At 48.3% G+C, this 21,797-nt stretch overlaps 1 protein-coding gene across 44 annotated transcripts in view; it reads left to right on the forward strand.

Moving 5' to 3' along the window:
- Positions 1-21,797, forward strand: part of HYDIN (HYDIN axonemal central pair apparatus protein) — a 233,387-nt gene that overhangs the window by 22,818 nt on the left and 188,772 nt on the right. For 40 of the 44 annotated variants that reach the window (XR_015054814.1, XR_015054815.1, XR_015054813.1 and 37 more), the window contains exons 2-7: positions 1,630-1,802; positions 4,107-4,231; positions 9,798-10,002; positions 14,075-14,255; positions 16,362-16,461; positions 17,354-17,472. Coding sequence is in view for 40 of the 44 variants with exons in the window: in XM_085868748.1 (XP_085724874.1) it covers positions 1,630-1,802; positions 4,107-4,231; positions 9,798-10,002; positions 14,075-14,255; positions 16,362-16,461; positions 17,354-17,472 (903 nt within the window). In the remaining 4 variants the exon portion in view is untranslated. Of the gene's footprint in view, positions 1-873; positions 967-1,629; positions 1,803-4,106; positions 4,232-9,797; positions 10,003-14,074; positions 14,256-16,361; positions 16,462-17,353; positions 17,473-21,797 lie in introns of those variants that run through there. The other 4 variants (XM_085868716.1, XM_085868723.1, XM_085868724.1 and 1 more) reach the window with 4 other exon arrangements.

The following is a 21,797-nucleotide window of genomic DNA, read 5'->3' on the forward strand; positions in this document are numbered from 1 at the left end:
CAAAAACGGAGCGAGCTGCTGGACATGGGGGCCCAGCAAAAATGGAGCGAGCTGCTGGACATGGGGGCCCAGCAAAAACGGAGCGAGCTGCTTTCCGCCGCATGTGTAGCACGCCGGAGAAGACTTGCCGACTGGTTCTGGACACCCCAGAGACGTGGCTGCATGTCCCATCGCACCACATTGTCACTGCCCATCTTCCCCATCCTCCACCCCTCCCCCATTCCCCACTATATTTGTACAGGTGCAGTGACCCCGTTGGGCTGGTTGAGGTGAGGAAAAAGCGGTGGACCTTCATTTTATTTTCTCCTCAAGTTCATCTTCTTGTCTTCTCCCTGGATTGAACGATGGCCGTGTCTTTTGTGTATAAATAACATTGCACAAGAAAGACTGTGTCAGTTAAATCTGCTCTTTTGTTCCTTTTGTTTTCTTGCCTTGAAATACTTGCTTGCTTTTGTGTTTGCAAATCCATAATTAAATTATAAATGAATAGGAAACAAGTATCTGTTTGTTAAAAATTGCATCACCAGACATCAACCCCAGGTCCACTGGAAAACTGTATCAGTGCTCTGCCATCTGGGCTATCTGGGCAACCCACAGGCGGCTGAATACGCCGTTCTCCCACGTGTAGATGCCACTCTCTTTCCCCTGCAACTTCCAGGGCACTCGCTGCCAACCAGAGGATCAGCAAGGGCCTGTCCATGAGATGAGAGCTCAGATGCCAGAGCACTTGTACATTTTTCCCGAGGGCCTGGGTTTGATTCCTTGTCTGGACATGTATTTTTTTCCCCCCACATACGCAAATATAAACAAATCATTGTTGGTTGTGATTTAAAATCTGTCTTGGTTGTCCTTTCCTTCATTGGTCCAACACAGTGTGCAAGTATAGTTAGACTGGAAGTTGTACCGCACGTGATTTGGTCTGTTAGCCGGTGCTGCACCTCTCTGTTCCGCCACTCAGATCACCAGGTGAGGCACCAAGGTTGTGTCCTCGAGTTAGGTTGCCTTGCCAATTGAAAAGTATCGCGGAAACGTCGAAGCATAACCCTGCTCGGCCGGTAGTCTAAGTCAAGCGGCTGGGGCTGTGCCAGAACTACAGCCCGTTGGACTGCGGAGTTATCTGTGGTCGGCGGCCTCAGGACCGGGTATTCGGGAGAAACTCGAGTGCTTCCCCTCGTGGCGAGCCCCGAATCGCGAGCCGTAACAATATAATCGTACAGGTGTGGAGCACACAAACAATAACAATAACCACGATGACAGCATCATCAACAACTACGTGTTATAAAATATCCATTTCCTGCCTGTGTTTGACATATTTTACATCCTCAAGTCATTGACACTTACAGATAGACATGCAATGTGCTTGTAAATTACAATATGCGGTCCTTTGATGAGATCAGTCAGCGAAGCGACGGGTAGGCATGTCTCGTATCCTCTTGGGGAACATGAGTATCCTCTCCAAACTTTGTACTTGCGGGACAAGAGCCTCTGGTGTTATCCACACAAGCTGAACCTTATCCTGGGTACTAAGTTTGAAGACATGCTTTCCTGTTGCCAATTGTATTCCTGATGAATACCTAATGTGATCTTACTCTGTAAGAACCATCTCCTCTCTTATCTCGCCCATTCAAGCTTGAGCGTGTGACTGCGCGACCGCCAAGCATGGCAGGTGGTGGCCGGTGGAGCTTGAAAATGCCGGACAGCCTGCACTTCCCTCCGAGCCCCGTGAAACACGAGGCTCAGCAGCCGCTGTTGCTTCGCAATGTGGGCACGAAGACCGAGGCTTTCAGTCTTCACGCAAGCAGGTGAGCGGTGACGTGTCGATCTGGCGTCGATGTGACGCCGGCATGCGGGGGATCTTCATGATGCAAAGTGAATTGTGATGTCGTTAAGGGTCCATACGTCGTTGAAGATGTCGGAATACCAGACTTTGCCCAGAACAGTGTCGGTATTCCCAAAAGCAATATTTGGGACCCAGTCTTGTTCCTCATCTGTGTTTGTGGTCTTTCTGATGCTCTGGAAAACTCTCTCTTCCTTCTTCTCTCTCTCTTTCTCTTTCTCTCTTTCTCTCTCTCTCACTCTCTCTCACTATCTCTCTCTCTCTCTCTCTCGCTCTCTCTATCCCCCCTGCCCCCCCGTATTCTGTGGAATGTAAAGCTCTAAAAATTATTGGAATCTCCTGTGATGAGAGTGAAGGCAAAAGGTGTGTTTCTCTCACATCGCATGGAGGTCAGTTGTCTCTCTGTTTATGATATGCTCCAACATTCCTCCCTTCGCTCTCAGTTCTCTGACCATCCCCATCAACGGGATGCGCGCGTTCTTCCAGTAACCTCTTCCTGGGGAAACTTCCAAAATCCCAGCTCAACTGCAACCACAAGCAGGCAGTGCATCACCACCTCGTGTCATGGATCAACCACCTCCTCTAGTTACGGTTGAGGAACACAGGGAAGAAGCACACGAGCAACATCAACCACAATGACCGGACACCAACAACATGGCTTTCTCAATCTTCCTTCCACGGCTTTTCCCATCCTGATTCACGATCTTTATTACCCCCCATTAACCTTTCCTAACTCAACCATTTTTAATTGCTAGTTTCAGTGTTTTCTTCGCTCCTCTTTCCTGTTCGTTCATTCTCTTGATGTTTGTCCCACTGTCAGTTATACCTTGCTCTTCCATGAGCCTCGCTCCCCATCAAGAAAAAAAGGGCTAATTATGAGGTATAAACACAGGACAACGACAAAAAACTGACCAATTAATCAGAGTGTGCAGCACGTTGGACCTGGCCAAAGATTGAGAAGTGCGCCTGCACCCTTAAGATGTATCATCCGCCTCCGTACTGATCATGAACACCTGCACTCGCACCCATTGATTAAACTTCACTCAACTCACGGCTCTCGTCCCACCATTTGAGGAACACAAGAAAAACAGCGTTTGGCGACAACCACAGAGTGTTTGATTTTAAAATCCACAAATATCGGAAAAATTTGGGGGAAAATGAATGTCTAACGAACGCACCAACAAATGCGAGCAGATGAGACAGCTGGCTTTCCGTCCATCCGAGAGACAGAGCAGTTTGTGACTCAACCTCCCGGCCTGCCGAACACCGATCCGATCGTTTACCGTGGGATCGGAAATCGAACCAACGCTCGACAACAATGGGAGGTACGAGTCCACCAACTCAACACCACCCTTTGGAGCATCTTCGCTGCACGACAACCACTCCTCCACCTCCTCCTTCGTTTGCAGCACTCGGCTGCTGGTAGCATCGTTGGCTGAGGGCACAGGTGTGCCGCTGATGCATTGCCCCTCTTACCAGTCCGCCGGTACTCGTCTCACCGGCCTCGGAAGGATGGCAGGCTCAGTCAACCACACCTCCTGTTAGTTAAACGGCCGACAGGGGCTCAAACTTAGGACTCCAAGGTACACCAATGTATCCCATCGGGTCTTTGAAGGACAACTGACTTTCCTTCATCCTTGTGTCTCTGGCAAGTTCGCAGAACTTTCTCGAATTCCTTTGTTTCGCAATTTTGTATCTTTCACGCAAAATCCTCGACGCACCGCAGTATCAACACCAGGCCATTGTACTCTTTGCACTGCGGTGTGGTACTCGCACCTGAGATTTTATCGATGATGTCACAAGTTGTAATTGTTTTTATTTATTTATTTATTTATTTATTCATTTTCCCCACGATCCGACTGCCTTATGGGAAAACATGTGATCCACCTGAATACTCACAGTTGGGCAAAGCACTGTCCACCTGTTCAGTCAGTTTGCTCCGACCACATGCAGCAGTCGCAGCTTCCTGTACGCCACTGTGTGTCTCGTGTACATGCTGTGCTGTGCAGACAGAGCCCACATCATGTTCCCCCAGGAATGAGACCGGACTGGAGAAAGTTGGGAGAAGGGGGAGGGGGAGGGGGAATGGAAATTATGGCTTTGATGCTTAAATTGCCCTTTCATGGTAGTATTTGTTTGGTAGCTTCTGATAGGTTGGCAACAGGAAAGTATCTTTTTGGTGTGTGTGTGTGTGTGTGTGTGTGTGTGTGTGTGTGTGTGTGTGTGTGTGTGTGTGTGCGTGTGTGTGTGTGTGTGTGTGCGTGTGCAGGCCATTTTCAGTGAAACCAAACACAGCTTCCTTGGAGCTCGGAAAGAGCATGCAGGTCGTGGTCACCTTCACTCCTCGATGCACTGGGAAGCACATGGGGCAGGTGTTGGTCAATCGCCACGCAGGTATGACTGACCGACGAGATGTTGTAAACGACGTTTTCCTTATAACGGGGAGGGACAGGTATTCCTCCTCTACATCCACAGCCGAAGGTTGGAGGCATGATGGTTTCGGGTCGTCCGTCCATCCGATATCGGTTTCTGTTCCCACGATAACGCGTGAAGACATTCCCACCAAACTTGGCGCAAGTACTTTACCGGAACACAAGTTTGAATCCATTTTTTGGATTCAAACTTGGCGCAAGTACTTTACCGGAACACAAGTTTGAATCCACACAAGGAATCCATTTTTTGGCTTGTAGGTTTAAGGTCACGTGCCCTTTGAAAATCATTTTGCAGACCATAACTCGAGGTGGAATCATTTGAGGTGCCTTGTCTGTCTTTTCTCTTCGACTTGTCTGTCTTTTCTCTCGCACGCTCTCTGTCTCCCTTATGACCTTTACAAGGAAATTTACAAGGAAATCTAACACAGGTGGAGGCCACTCAGCCCATCATGCCTGCGTGAACAGCATACCAACCCATCTACACAAGATCCAAGGAAGAAAATACAAAAAACTGATTTTAATTGATGAAGTAAATATTTTTGTTGTTGTTTTTTAAAGTTTTTTTTGTAGTTTTTGTAGGTTTTTTTTCTTCCAATCGGGAGAGGGGGCATGGCCTTGGTTAAAAACACACAATATCAACCACACAACCCCCCTTGACAAGACCCCCACCAACAGCACTCCGAACACAATCACCCATCAATGCTCAAACTACCTGGCACTGTTCTGCCTGCTTACCTCCCATATCTATTACCACCCCCAGATCCTTCTCCTGTGTGACACGCTCCAACATTACCCCTTCCATCTGTAATCTCTATTTTCATTGTTCTTTCCCATCCCCAACATCTCACACTTGCTCAGGTTAAATTACATCTGCCAATCTTTTACCAACTCTATACAAATATCAATCCTTTCCTGTATCTGATCACCACCCCCTCTGTTCTCCACCTCACCTCCAAGCTTTGTGTCATCCGCAAATTTGGAAAGCTTACTCTTTACCCCGTTATCCAAATCATTGATGTAAATATTGAATAGTAATGGTCCGAGTACTGATCCCTGAGGTATCCCATTACTTTTATCCTCCCAGCAAGACATCCTCCCACTCACAGCCACTCTGCTTCCTACCACGAAGCCAGTTTGCAATCCAGTTAGCTACCTGACCAGCCACTCCACAAGCCCTCACTTTGGCTAACAACCTCCGATGTGGTACCTTATCAAATGCCTTTTTAAAGTCCAGATATACTATGTCCACTATCTTTCCCTCATCCACCCAATCAGACACTGCTTCATAGAACTCTAAACGATTTGTTAAACAGGAACTACCTTTGGTAAACCCATGCTGACTACCTTTAATTAGTTTGTATTTATTTAAATGGTTCCTCGTCTGGTCTTTAATTAATTTGTCCAACACCTTATCCACAACTGAAGTTAAACTAACAGGTCTATAGTTTCCCAATTCTTCTCTGGATCCTTTATTAAATAGTGGTGTTACATTTGCTACTCTCCAATCCTCCGGTACCTGTCCTGACTCCAGGGAACGATTGAAAATATCCGATAACATCTCGCTTACCTGCTCAACCACCTCCCTCAATAGTTCAATACTCTCGGGTGCATATTATCTGGACCCGGAGCCTTATCTACTCTTAGGTTACCTAGCTGTTCCTTTACTTCCTCCACTCCAACCTGGATCTGCTGTAAAAACCCTTCCTCACCTCCTCGATAGATACTCTCAGCTATTGGCAATTCTCCTGACTGTTCTTGTGTCAAAGTTGAAGAAAATTACTTGTTTAATGAGCCTGCCATCTCACCTTCATCACAAACCACTCTCGCAGTGCTATTCCTCAATGGGCACACATTGGTCCGAACCTGTTCTTTCCCCTGATACACTTAAACAAAGCCTTGTTATTATGTTCAATATTCTTAGCCCATGTCCTTCTCATACATATCTTAGCCCATGTCCTAATACTCTCTTTTGGCTTGCCGAGTTATTTTCTTAACTTGCCTCTGTTTTCTCCGATAGTGATATCAATCTAACTGTAGTCCTGTTATTTGTTGTCCTGTTATTAAATGCCTTCTGTTTCTCCTTAATAGCGTTCCTTATCTCACTGCTCAACCACCCTGACCTCTTTCTACTTCTCGTTTAACACCTCATTGGAATGTACTTACTATGCACTCTCCACATTTGGTCCTTGAAGGTTTCCCATTTTTCTGATGCTGATTGTCCTGTTGTTGGACTCTCCCAATCTACATCACCCAACTCTCTCCTCATACCCTCACAGTTTGCCTTCCTGAAATCTAGTAGCCTTCCCCTACTCTCCTGAACAATAACCCTTAACAGAATGTTTGCACACACGATGTTATGGTCACTTGCTCCTAAATGCTCCCCGACCCCCACCTCCTTCACCATATTGGGATCGTTACTTAAAAGGAGGTCTAACACTGCACTCCCCCTTGTGGGCTTATCCACAAACTGGGTTAAAAATCAATCTTGCACTAAAACGAGGAAATCCTCATCTGCTCTTCCCTTTCCTTGTTCCTGGACCCAATCTATCCCTGGCAAGTTAAAATCCCCCATTATCAACACTCTTCCCTTGCCACATGCCCTTCTCAATTCTTCATGTACTCCTACTTCCTCCTCTTCCTTCACACCCGGAGCCTTATTAAAAGCATCCTTCCAGTATCTTACTGTTTTTACAATCTCTCATCTCCACCCATACAGAATCTTCAACATTTATTCCTTCCTTAACGTCACCCCTTTCTCTTGATACAATGCTGTCCTTTACCCAGATTGCTACTCCTCCTCCTATTCTCTCCTTCCTATCACACCAATAGACCTTGTGGCCTTCTTATCCTGTCCTCCAGTTACTCTCCTCCTTAAACCATGTCTCACTCACTGTAACTATATTGTACTCCTCGCGATCTACTTTGGCTTAAAGCTCTTCCATCTTATGATTTAAACTTCTGACATTGGTATAGAATATGTTTAACTTTTCCCTTCCTGAAATTCTATTTTCCTGCCTGGCCCTACTCATCACAATTACATCATCCGTTCATTCCTGAATCGCTTCCCCACCCTCCGCTGACCTAAAAAAAGCCTGAACTCTTTCCTCAATTCCCACTGCAAACCTTGCTGTCCCCTTTCTATTTAACATACGGCCATCATTCCGGAAACACTCCCTTTATCCCATGAATGATTCCCACTGCTTCCTAAATGTAAAACCTTCCTACCTACACCATTCTTCCAGCCATTGGTTGATGTCTGTTGCTCTGCTCATAGTTTCTATATTGTTTCCTAATCTTGGGAGGATCCCAGAAAACATGACCTCACGACCCTTTGCTTTCAGCCGCTAACCCAATATCCTGTATCTATTTTACAAAACCTCTGAGTAAACTTTCTCGACATCATTCGCACCCAGGTGTACCACAACCAACTTCTTCCTGCCATGAGCCGATACAATATCGTTTACCCTTCCTTCAAAGTTCCTCACCCCCGCTCCTTCAAAACCCTACAGAATCCTGTATCTACAATCCTTCCTGCAGAATGAAGAATCAACTTATTTAATAATCTCATTACCCACAAAAACTGTCTCCCGTACCTCATGTCGACCAATTTATATTGCTGCACCTCCACCACTGCCCGCACCCGCTGCACCTCCTCCAATGCCTGCATCAATACTCTCGCTACACCTCCACTGCCCGCACATCAATACTCTCCTCCACTAACCCGAACCCTAACTGCACCTCTGCCACTGCCCACACCCGCTACACCTCCACCACTGCTCGTACCCGCTGCACCCCCACCACTGCCTGCCCATGCTGCACCTCCACCACTGCCTGCACCTGCTGTACCTGAACCACTCCCCTCCCCCGTTGCACCGTCCCCACTCCCCTCCCCCGTTGCACCGTCCCCACTCCCCTCCCCCGTTGCACCGTCCCCACTCCCCTCCCCGTTGCACCGTCCCCACTCCCCTCCCCCGTTGCACCGTCCCCACTCCCCTCCCCGTTGCACCGTCCCCACTCCCCTCCCCTGTTGCACCGTCCCCACTCCCCTCCCCCGTTGCACCGTCCCCACTCCCCTCCCCCGTTGCACCGTCCCCACTCCCCTCCCCGTTGCACCGTCCCCACTCCCCTCCCCTGTTGCACCGTCCCCACTCCCCTCCCCCGTTGCACCGTCCCCACTCCCCTCCCCGTTGCACCGTCCCCACTCCCCTCCCCTGTTGCACCGTCCCCACTCCCCTCCCCCGTTGCACCGTCCCCACTCCCCTCCCCCGTTGCACCGTCCCCACTCCCCTCCCCCGTTGCACCGTCCCCACTCCCCTCCCCCGTTGCACCGTCCCCACTCCCCTCCCCTGTTGCACCATCACCACTTCCAATATCTTCAGCAACCTCACTCCACAACTGTAACCAACCGTTATCAACAAATTTCTCACATTCTGCTACTTCCTGCAAATTATCGACGCGTTCCTTCAACCTCGTAATAACCTTCCTCAAGTGGACGATTTCCTCACACTTCCTACAACAATAAGAACCCTCTGCTTCCCCCATTGTTGACGTGGCCCACATTGAACAACTGTGACATTTTACGAACTCCTCTTCCTTTCTCCTTCGCTCTCTATTTATTACCTTCTTCACCCCCAAACTCCCAAGGCCCCAACTGACTTCATGCTAAACGTATCACGAGGCCTCGCCCTGCTTCTTTCAACAAACCAACCCAACTACCCGCTAAAACTGTTATGAACACGGAAATTTTTTTTTTTAAGTACAGCTCCACAGCCACTGACACAAATCTCGATAACAAAATACACAAAACGCTTGAGAAGGACTGGAAGGAGAGCTCGCCACCCAGTCGTCCTCGTGCGCCGATCCCTGAACCGGAAGTCCGGAAGTGACGTCCGGAAATCAAATTTTCATCCGATTCACTTTCATTTTTTTAAATTGTTTTATTTTGTATACCTTGTCGAGGCTCGTGTGAGAGCTGAGGCTCGTATAATTTTCGATGTGACCTGCAATTGAGATCAAAGGTCGCAGTGGATTGACTTCCCACGTGGGTGGAAGCATACCAATCGAGGCATTAGCGTCAAATTATATTTTCTATTTATTATTGGTATCATATGCCTGGTGTAGGCTTAATGGTTCGGCTGGTGGGCTTGAGATCTGAGGATCCCGAGTTCTAATCCCACTTGGTTCTTGAATTAATACCAGGTGGGGTTGACTCTGTCATCCTTCTGAGGCTGGCAAAATGAGTGCCAGCTTGCTGGTATCCTGTGTTGGAGCGGTGACCTGTCCAGGATTGACCCCAATAGCCAAGGAGACTGCTTCGGTATGCTGTCTGTCCTGAGACCAAAGTTGAAGTGACCTTTTGGGTGTGAACCCGTCATCAGAGCAAGAGAGGGTTGCTGGCTGGTCTATGAATTGACCTTTCATTTATCATGACCTTTCGTTCTCGTGTGTTTGTGTCATTTGAAATTTTCAATGTCATGACCATTCAAAGCGGTGTTCTGGATGCTGACGATCTGCTCTTGTTTTCCCAGGTGTACCTGTCAGGACAACGCTCCACGCAGAATCCTTCAACGCCCCCATTTTTCTGTCACAGGACCTTGTGCGTATGGAGCGCACTTTCGTGGGCCTGTCCACTCGACGCACTGTGATCCTTCACAACAACTCTGACGTCATTGCCAAGTTTCGCTGGATTTCCTCCCCCCCACTTGATGACCATGAGGATCAGCAGCAACGACGGTGAGCTTAAGCGATACTTTCCATGCCTGCTGACATCATTATCATCAGTTCACCTGCTGTTTTACCTGCATAGGTTCAATAGGGGGAATGACATCAGGGAGTGAAGCAGGGTTGATGAGCCAAAGTAATTCCAGGATTGCAAAAATCAAGCTGATTATTATTGAAAACTGCACTCACAGCTTCCAGACACAGCTTGGGAGCTGACTTCCATGTCATGTGCTCAATTGACCATTGTCCACCGTGGACACAGCCTTTGTACTTCCCTCCAGTCTAGCATTCAAATCACTTGAACTTTAAATTTTGTCCGAACAGTCTGAGTGGATAGAAACGTTTGAACATTCAATACAGAGGACCTGGTGGATAAACGGAACCTTTTCTTCTCGGCCTTTTCCATCCTTCCCTGCGTTGTCATCTTTACTGAAGCAGGGATGTTGGTCCTGGTGACCGTGAGAAACACCAGGGGTCCATCAAGGAGCACTCCCCTATAGTGTGCATGATTGTGGTACGCGTCGAGCTTTCTGAAGCCAGGTCGACTGGAGCAGACACCTGTGCACGGCTGGCATCCTGCATGGCTTCGGTCGAGTCAACAGTGTGGAAAAGTCACATGAGGAATGCACACGTGCCCAAGCAGTCACACGTGCCTCCAGCCAGGATTAAAACGTCAGGAAAGTTTGCTTGCGATTGCCGGTCGAGGCGGTTCAAATGGACTCCTGCACACGAGAAGATCTTCAAGTTCGTTTTTCACCACCGGGACTGATCACAATTAGAAGACAGAGCTTCGTTCATCCCATTGGCTGATTGTAAAAGCAAGGGGGTGGGGGGTGGGAGGCGAACTGATATTGTTTCCTGTTACCCAATTAATTATTTCAGGCTCCCCCACTTCAATGCCGCATCTCCTCCGCGCCAGTTTCCTCGCAGATTCATCCTCATCACAGTGGGATTACCAAGAGTACGGGCGAGTGTGCCAAGTAGGCGACATGATGCCCACGCCCTCAGGGCAGTTCCAGATTCCGGAGGAAACACAAACGGCAGCTGAGCAGATTCAATGTGGGATCTCACATCCATACAGAAACCAATCTGTTTGTTCCATACCACCTCTTATCCAACCGAGCTCCTTCTGTTTTCTCTGCCCCCCTCACCTGATCCTGTTGAGCACATCCAGGCCGAACACATTGTTACAGTATCTCTCTCTCTCTCTCTCTCTCTCTCTCTCTCTCTCTCTCTCTCTCTCTCTCTCTCTCTCTCTCTCTCTCTCTCTCTCTCTCTCTCTCTCTCTCTCTCTCTCTCTCTCTCTCCCATTCTCTCGGGCAATCCCAAAAATCCAGGCCTGGTGCACACCTGCACACCTCCACTCTTTTGTTCCTCCCGTTTATGAAACTGCCGTCATCAATCCTACTCTTCCCTCCATTGCTTCCAGCAAGCGGTGCTCCACCATTTCGTGTAATCCCCCATTCTACACATATTTTCTCTCCCCATGAACCCAACCGAATCCAACCCTCTTTGTTGTCGATGACTCATATTTATTCCCTTCCTCTCTGTTTCCTCTTTTCCTGTTATGTCATTCCCTCCTTTATGCCTGGTGTTGGCTTCATGGTTGGGGTGGTGGGCTTGGGATCCAAGCGTCCTGAGTTCAAATCCCGCTTGGTTGTTGAATTCATACCAGGTGGGGTTGACTCAGCCTGACAGCCTGTCATCCTTCTGAAGTTGGCAAAATGAGTACCAGCTTGCTGGTATCCTGTGTCAGAGTGGTGACCCGTCCAGGATTGTGCCCAACAGCCCAGGAGACTCCTTCGGCAGCACCAACGCCCTGCACAGAGTGTGGTCCCAATGGATGGATTCCCTCCTTTGATGTGTCCACCCATGACCCCATTGCCCCACGATCATCACATTGCCATTTAACCCTCTATTTACCTCGTTCGAAACTCTTTGAGCTTGGAGGTCGGAGGTCAGCGAGAATGCGAGTCCACCGAGGGACCTCGTGGCATTGATTATTCCATCCTCCCTCACCCTCGCGCCTGCACTCCGAGTGCTACCTTGAAGCATCACTCCGGGAGTGGGATCGGCGAATCTTGCTTCTGTTTGAGGCCGACACCAGTTTTCCCGTCCATGGGGGTCAGCCCATTGGCCTCGTGATATATAAATATATCACCTGCTGAAACGTATAATTAAATAATTGTTTGACCCTTGATTTGCTTTGTGCTTTTCCTCGTCGTAACACGATTCACTTCTCTGTGTTAACGAACGAAGACGTCAAAACAAACCAATCAAAGCCATTTGTCCTCAGGCACCAAGAGAATATATAATAATCAGTGAAGACAACAATCAGAAGTCAGAGGTCAGGGGTGAGAATTCGTTGGAACACAGGTAGGTCGAGCGGCTGTACAGACCGGACTCCGTTTCGTGGATGGATCAGTTTCAAATCATTTCATTACCTTGAACATCTTTGACATTTTCACACCTATTGATTTGAATAGTGTTGATTTGTTTGAATGTTTTTAAAGAGTTCATAGCTTTGTGTTCTACAAGGTTTCTGTAAAGCATTTGAACAGACTCGATGGGATGACCGTTGTTGGCTGGCAGCGGTGGGTGGGTTGAAATTTTGTGTGCGGCTCTGGGCCTCAGACCTTATCCTGACTGTGTTTCACGGCCTGGCACATAAACGGTGACATTTGAGGATGAGAACTGAATCTTTGAACTGATTTGGATCCATTGTCCAGGTGAGGTTAGGTGGGGGCGTCGGGTGCTTGAGGAGAGTTGCGACCTGAAAACCGTGAGTAGTCGTAGTCCCCGGAAGCAGAGGGAACAAGCTCCGAGAATAATGGAATTCAAGAAACCTTCTGCGAGCCAGGAGGGAAATCTTTAGGTACATTGCTCGGAATACCTGCTCTTTACTTTGTCCAAGGGAAGACTCTTGAAACATGTTGGCACCCACTGACCTCCTTTTTGAAGTTCGAGGGGACATCTTGCCTTCACTGGAGTGTGGAGTCCAGAAGCACGAGGTCTTGGATCCATTAATTGGGAGACATCGCGAATGGTTGACCACTTCCTCTCTGAGAACATTCACAAATTAGCATGAATCGGTTTTGCTCGCCTCTGCTGACGAAGTCACAGGAGGTATTATGTTTTCAGACTGTACGTCCGTCTGTCCGTCCGTGATAGGTTTTCGTCGCTGCGATAACTTAAGAACGGCTGAAGGGATCGAAGTCAAACTTGCTACAAGTATGTTTCATGATGTAAGGATGAACTGATTAGGTTGTGGGGTAAAGAGGTCAAAGGTCAGAGGTCATGGTCGGTTAAAAAGTCTGTTACCGCGCTCACTTGTGAACCAGTGATGGGATATTGACTAAACTTGGTAAATGTATTTATAATGATGCAAAAGATGAACCGATTAGATTTCAGCATCAAGAGGTCAAAGGTCAGAGGTCATGTCAGGTAACATCGTGGCACTTGAGAACAGTTGAAGGGATTCAAATCAAACTTGATACTCGTATGTATCAACCTCCATCCGTGACAGATTATTTGTTACGAAAAGCTCAAGTGTTCGAGGTCACGTTAAAACTGTGACACCATTGGTTGTTAGATTTGAACCATTGGGTTAGAGGTCACCTTAACACTGTGACACCATTGGTTGTTAGAGTTGAACCATTGGGTTAGAGGTCACCTTAACACTGTGACACCATTGGTTGTTAGATTTGAACTAAACGAAGTGCATGTACTATGATACACATATACGGATTAGATATTGACGTCAAAGGTCTTCAGGTTTGAGGTCAAAGTTCGAGTCAGTCAAGATTTAATGCGGACGGCGGCATATCGGTGGACGTTGCGGAATCGAATGATGTCTCGTTGAATTCTGGTTCATCCCTTGCCATGAAAGTGAAACCGATGGAATTCGATTATAGGACCCGGGGTCCGAGCTATCAATCCAAGAGCGTGTGAGCAGGTTTAGTGCAACTTTGGGGCTGGTTCCTTCTCCATTTATAATGAAATAATTCGAGTTTAGTGTGTACGTGTGTTCCCTCCGAGGTGTTTTATGATATACCTTTTCATTCGTTGTTTTGTTCATCAACAGGCTGTCGTCAGAGTTGTCGAGGAAGGAGGCTGGGGGGCACGAGGGCCCGACAACAAGATGCAAGCTCGTACCTGGTCACACCGGCTCACCGAGGGTTCTCCATCATGGGCATGAGTCGCTGGACTCTCAGCTCGGCACGACGCAGATCTTCTCTCATCCAAACTTCCAGCTCGATCCACTGGTGAGCGTTCATCGGTCACACTTGTCAATTTGGAAAGGGTCCCCCGTGTCGGTTTTTAGTCATTCCTTCTCTCGATGCATCAGCAGCGGAGTTGAAAGGACGAGACTTGGACGAACATTGCGCGTGGGGGGGGAATGGGGGACAGGAAAGGACACATGGGGTGGACAAGATGGACACTGAAGATCTGAAGATCAAGGTCTGAAGAGAGGTTCACATCTGAATGATTTTCTATGTTCATGACTTTTGCATCCGTGTCAAGTTGGACGTGATGAAAAACGGGTTGGAAGGAATCGAAAGCGGGTCACTTGTTTATTTATTTATTTATTTATTTATTTATTTATGAGATGTGATGGGAAAGTGACACTGCGGCGCAGAATCCTGGAGAGCGGTGACGCGGCCTCCGGTGAGACAAAGCTCATATGACGTCACACAGCCAATTGACTCGTCACTGGAGGGATAAATTGCACATCGGCTACAGGTCGCTCCAGGCGTGTGCGTGCGTGTGTTCAATTCATCAATCAGCTTATAGAGCGCTCGCCAAGTGGCTTAAGCACTCAAGCAAGCACTTCCATCGAAACCGTTGATAAGGAACGGCTGGCTTGGCAAGCGCAAGCTCGATGCTTGGTAACTCACCGATGCCACTCGGCGAGCGCTCCACAAGAAACTTGGTCACTGAACACACCCCAGTTCAATCAGTCTGTGTGTCACTGTGCGTTTGTGTGTGCTCCCCCCCAATTGGGGGGAGCTGCCTCCGTCGATCGTTCTCCACTTATCTCTGTCGGAGTGAAAACCTTTCAGATAATAAGAAATGATGATTCATTTTACTGACTCTTGGTGTATCCGGCACCACCACCGACTCGTGACATGACAGGCGTCTCACGGTCTTCTTTATCCCGACTTGTGGTCTCACTCAAGCCACGCTGAATTGTATTTATCCTCAATCGTGTTTCTCCGAAGCCCCACACCTCCCATCCCAACATACCTTTTGTTATAATACCGTATTTTAATAATGCCAAACTATCTGCAGAACTTTGAATTTCTCAAGGTGTCGTTTTCAACAATCTTTCACGAACTGGGCCTCTGCAAGGACTCAGAAGATGCATCACATGAGAGCTCAGTGTTCATGATCAAAAGCAACAGCTTGGTTTGATGACATGCCGAGTTGTTGAACCCTTCAAGGCCTTTCCATCTGACTTTAGTCCTCATCTGGAAACTGGTGAGGAATCGTGGCTTCGCTCCTGGGTTCCTGAAACCCAATGGGAATCCATACAATGGAAGCACAAGCGACCGAGGGACTGACTACCCCCATATGTTTCTCAGTGATCGTCACTCGATGAGAAATGTTCGTGGCCACGTGATTGAAGTGGACCATGTGAAAAAACAAATCGATATATTCGATGGATGTGATATTTAAGGTACTTGTCCGTACCTGTTTGTGGCGAGGATGTTGAGGACACGGAGAGATTCACTTACCTTGGCAGTGATATTCATTTCTCCGCTGACTGTGAGCCAGAGGTCAATAGACGTCTGGGTCGGGCCTGGGGAGTCATGGATTCACTGGATCATGGGGTGTGGCGCTGCCGGTACCTGTGAAGGAGGATGAAAGTCCGAGTCTTCAGGTCCTTGGTGCTTCCAGTCTTGCTCTCATGGATGTGAGACTTGGACTCTGACCGGGGATCTGAGATGGAGACTTAATTCCTTCGGTGCCAGGTCTCTTCTGAGAATCCTTGGCTATCGCTGGTCGGACTTTGTGTCCAACGAGCGGTTGCTGAGAGAGACTCAGATGAGATTTGTTACCTGCATAGTCCGTGAGCGTCAGTTGTGGCTGTATGGACACGTGGCTCGTTTTCCTGACACTGATCCTGCTCACGATTCTCTCAGCGAGGGAGCCTCGTGAGTGGAGGAGGAGGCCAATGGGCCGACCACGCGCCTCGTGGTTGCAGCAGGTTGCTCAGCATCTCAAGGAGATGGGGATGGGCCAGGCATCTGCCTGGGGGATGGCCAGACAGAGGCTCCTGGAGTACCGGAGGAAAGTGGACGCAGCGACGCGCTGCTCCGGGGCATGCCCCCAAACCTGATAACGTGTGGCGTGCTGTTGTGTTTCAGGAAGGCGAAGTGTGGCCGAATTCAGTCATGAAAATCAACATCATATTTTCTCCTTCTTCGGTGCACGAGTGGAAGTGCAAAGCTTACTGTGACGTCACAGGTATGTTAATCGCTTATCGGTTGGGCCATTGTACACCTTTTGCTGTGATCCCGATGGATTCCAGCGTTGCGCTTATTTAAAGGTGATATCAAGGTGTGCTTCAGTTAAATTAGCAGCATGCCGGCGTTGTTGCCATTTTGGTTTGTTGTTCCTGGTGATGCGATGTCTGTGCTCACGTGTTCGGATGAGTTCGCCACGAAAAGAAATCCAAACCTGAGAGGGATTTTTTGGCTTACAAGATCAGGCTCGTGCTGCGGGAGGGTGCGGAGGAGGCGTGGGAAAGGCGATTAAAATGGATTGATTTATGAGAGGGATTGGAAGGGATTGATGATGAGAGGGATTGGAAGGGATTGATGATGAGAGGGATTGGAAGGGATTGATGACGAGGGGGATTGGAAGGGATTGATGATGATATGGATTAGAAGGGATTGATGACGAGAGGGATTGGAAGGGATTGATGACGAGGGGGATTGGAAGGGATTGATGATGAGAGGGATTGGAATGGATTGATGACGAAAGGGGATTATGATGAGGGGGGTTTCAGAAAGGAAGTGATTACAAAGGGGGGGAAATTTGAACCTGCTAGACACACACACACACACACACACACACACACACACACACACACACACACACACACACACACACACACACACACACACAACACATTTTCCCCCATCCCTGATATGAGGGGAAAGGTAACCGAACCGAACACAATCACCATGGAGATATCGAAACGAAGAATCCCCTGATGTGTTGAGGGCTACACCCCCGGGGTCTTTCGACAACAGCAACAATATCATTAAAAACGACCACAGTCGGAATGCTTTCAAGAGTGTTCTTTTTGCTCTTTGTTACAGATTCATGATATTTATTTAATATTTATTTACAGGGAAGGACTCCTGTCTCAGCCTGGATATTGAGGGGGAAGGAATCGGCCCAGAGCTTAAACTCGATGCCGACATCTTGGAAGTGGGAGACGTGTCTATCGGGTGTCATCTTTACTACGAGGTGAGAAACTTGCTCATCGAGATGAGTATCGTTGGTATTACGTTGCATTCCCAGCAGGTATCTTTGGATAGCAGGTGAATGACTGTTCTCCAAGCAAACCCAACGGAGCCGGTGTAACCTAGCGGAGGTATTCTCAGTCATACTTTTCACACGAACCTTCATCGGAATCTTCCGCGACGAGGTCGAAGCGAGACGCCTTGCCGCTCTCACATCGCAGGCAGATCGGTGGAATCTCTATTTTCCACCACCTCTCCCCCTGCTCTCTCTCAACCATCCGACCTCTAAGTTGTGGCTGTTTTTTGTTTTTTTGGGGGGTGGATACAAAATCGAGGCTTGCTGAGGAGTGAGAACATAGAAAGGATAACATAACAAAAGGGACAGCAAAAAGATAGGGGGGGGGAACACATCAACAGTGGGATGAGGGATAAAATAGAGGGAGACTTGGGCGAATAAGAGACATGGGGTAAAATGAGGGGTCGGAGAGGATGCAGAGTGGACAAGATGGCAACAGGAGCAATCACTCAGGAATGAAAAACTGGAAATATATTGTTGTGGTTTCTCACCACTCCGGCATGCGAGCCACCGCTTTTAGCGAATCGCGGTCGCGCGCCCACCAGACATGGCAAACCTAGTCGCAGCTTTCGGATCAATGCCGAAATCCACCTACGGGTGTGTTTTTAATCACACCGTAAATAAGCCAACTATTCTGTCCACGCGTGACAGGGTCCGATCGCCGAATTGTCGATTTACCTAAGTATGCGCGCAGACACACATGCCGGGGATTTGCACCTCAATGGGACCTGCTTGGAAACGAGCCGCTTCAGCAGCTCGCTCCGTTTGAGATTTGCCGAGCGGTGTATATCGCCAAGCCCCGCCGGATCCGATTACTTTATCGGCTATTTAAAAGCCAGCTTATATCCCGAACGCAATACGGCAGTTCAATTGAGGAAGAGGACGCAACGAACACGTGAATATTCACACGACATTTATTTGTAACACGTATGCATGCAAACATGTATGCAATCATGCAGTCAATGAAGCAATGCAGGTAAGGGACAAAACACGAGCAAGACAAAGAACTACAACCGTTTGTCTATTTGTTATTTACATGCACTTAACAGTTCTACTTCAGGACATGGCGCCACAACGTTCATACAAAGAAAAACCCCAGGAAAGGAAAGGGGCAGAACTGGACCCGTAGGCCTTTAATATCCACGGAGCTATGGAGACCACAAGAGCTCCGAGAGGCCGTGCTGGTTACCTGTCACCCTCGTGGTGACTCGCTGGGCCCTGGTTCGGCGACCCTCGGTGGCTCTGCCCACACTCCGCGGGACTCCACCCACTCCTGACTTCACTCTCGATTCCACTGGCGCATCCGTCGATCAAGGAGAGAGAGAGAGAGAGAGAAGAGAGAGAGAGAGAGAGAGAGAGAGAGAGAGAGAGAGAGAGAGAGAGAGAGAGAGAGAGAGAGAGAGAGAGAGAGAGAGAGAGGAGAAAGACCCTCTCACTCCTGACTGCTTCCCCTGATTCCAGACTCAACTCCTGGCGACCCTCTCCTCAACTCCACACTGGCCGGTGTGTCCTCTCCCTAACTTCACTCTCCGTCGGTGTCTCAACGCGCCCTTTTTATCGCCACGGAGCTTCGCCCCTCCCTTCCCGGCGCGGGGGTGGGGGGGGGAATTCCAGCAGAGCTCGGCCTGGCTCAGTTGTTGTTGCCCAACCGTCACTTCTGTTCACCCGTTCTGAGGGATATCGGGGTGGGGGTTGTTGTTGTCCTTTTTGTTCGTCGATTTGCCGTTGTTCGTGGAGATGTCGGCGGTTGTCGAGAAGTTGTTTAGAAGTTGTTTAGAAGATGATGTTGTCGTGGTTGGTGCTGTGGTGGGGATGGCGTGGTTGTTGAGAGTGTGGTTGTGGTTGGCGCTGTGGTGGGGATGGCGTGGTTGTTGAGAGGTGGTTGTGGTTGGCGCTGTGGTGGGGATGGCGTGGTTGTTGAGAGGTGGTTGTGGTTGTTGAAGTAGTGGTTGTGGTTGTTGAAGTAGTGGTTGTGGTTGTTCCAAAAGAAAGATAACAAAAGAATAATGGCTGACTCAAAGATCACAGCCCGGTTACACGAATAATATCCTTTCGACATCGGTGGGGAAATCTAATCTGAACACACACTTATCGACATAACTGATCTCTGGGAAGCCTGAATGGTGTTCTGTGAATTTCCACAACTGTAACAATATATATATATATATATATATATATATATATATATATATATATATATATATATATATATATATATATATATATATATATATATATATATAAAGATCGCTGTAGATTTATTTATTTTTGAAGCATGGAGGGGGAATAGGATGAAGTTGAGGAGGCTGAAAGGGCAACACTTGGATGAAAGGACACGTTGAACTGGCAACCCTTCTGTCGGCATCCGTTCGTGGCCGATAAAGATCCTGCGGTGTCGTTCGGGAAGAATAGGCGAGCTATCGCCGGAACCACACACAAATTCCAAATTCCTATACTAACCAGCAGAGGGCACTGCATCAGCGGCACATCCTCACCTTCAACCAATGATGCCAGCCCGCACTCTTGTGCTGCAGACAAATGAAGATGTATATATACATATTTTTTGTATACATTGTCGAGGCTCGTATGAGAGCCAACACACAACGGATAACAAGGGGGGCATAAAACAAAAGCGGCGGGAGAGGGAAGGGCAAAACAGTGGGCAAAAGAGACATTAGGAGATACGTGGAAGGGAGAGGGATTGGGCGGGAAACACGGGGTATATAACATGGACATTACAGGGACTTTTAGGACCTTACACGACAAGAAACTTTCGGGAAGAAAGGCAGGGAATTCGATGGAGGTGGGTTTGGGGTGGATTAACAAAAACGGGGGTAGAGAAGATCGTGGTTTTGGATGGGGGAAGATAAGAGGTGGCGGTGAAGAGCTGGAGGGAAGAGCTGGAGGGAAGAGTGGGATTGAAGAGAGTGAGGGAGTTTGTTCCAAAGGCGAGAAAGAAGAGGAGTGAAAGAGTGAAGGTGAGCAGTGATTCGTGATTTTGGTAGTTTTACCAGAAGGAGGTTGTTGGCTGACCTTGAGCACCCTGCAGAAATATGAGGGAGACATATCATAGACAGAGGGGAGAGCAGTACCCCATCAGGCTGCGGACGAAAGCTTTGTATGTAGTCAGGAGCTCAGGTGGGCCGAGGAAGGACTTTGCAAAATGGAGGATTACCAGTCGGCCACTGGCTTTGGACGTGAGGTTGGAAATGTGGCTTTCTCAGGAAAGATCATGGCAGAGAGTGAGACCCAGAAACTTGAATGAAAGGACTTCTTCCAGAGGATTGTTGAGAAAGTAGATGGGGGTGTGGGGTGGGGGTTCTAAACAGTCCTTTCACAGAGACATAGTGAGAGTGTGAGATTTGTCCGGATTGACAGACATGTTCCACGTGTTGGACCAGTTTGTGATTTTACCCAGATCTGCAGTGAGCGAAGAAGCTGCTGCTTGCCGGTCTGAGGGATGACAGATGGAACGGCAGAGGGTGGAGTCATCAGCAAAGAGATATAGAAGGTTTTCCAGAGTGTCGGAGAGATCGTTGATGAAAACCAGAAAAAGAACAGGGCCCAGAACGCTACCTTGAGGAACTCCAGCCTGCACAGGAAGAGGGGATGAAAGAACTCCATTTAGGGCCACACGTTGGCTGCGACAGGAGAGGAAGTCTGCGAGCCATGAGTGGAGGTGGCCTTAGATACCATAGGAAGAGAGTTTGGTGAGCAGGGCAGGGTGCCAGACCGTGTCAAAAGCACGTGATATGTCCAGGGATACGGCTCGGATTTCATGTCTGGCATTGAGGACCTCCATCCATTGTTGGGAGAGCATGTTGGGAGAGAGAGATGTTTCCAACACACACACACACACACACACATACACACACACACAAACACACACACACACAAACACACACCCTCCACTATGTTAAACATTTTATTAACCTCAGGGTTAATGAAATGAGCTTTTACATAGTTATTCCCATATTGATTGTTTAGCGTAAGTGTAATGGTAAAAGTAATTAAATGCCAATATAGACATGTGTTGCTAATTCGTCCTGCGAGAAACATGAAAACCACCCCAATGTGGGTCTAAAAAATGACTCCATCCCGTTTGACCTTTATTTCATGTTCTTCCTCTTGTTTTGCTTGAAACGTGCTTAAAGAGTGTTCAGCTCGGCCCACAGACCAGAGTCGAGGCGGGAAACGCGCCCTCGTTATCCGGGTTCTCGCGTGTCATAGACTCAGCCGGGTCAAGGGTGATG

Source organism: Eptatretus burgeri, unplaced genomic scaffold (genome assembly GCF_056783735.1).
Source record: "Eptatretus burgeri isolate ZD-2024b unplaced genomic scaffold, Ebu_testis_v1 Ebu_testis_scaffold_3171, whole genome shotgun sequence".
Taxonomy (NCBI): domain Eukaryota; kingdom Metazoa; phylum Chordata; class Myxini; order Myxiniformes; family Myxinidae; genus Eptatretus; species Eptatretus burgeri.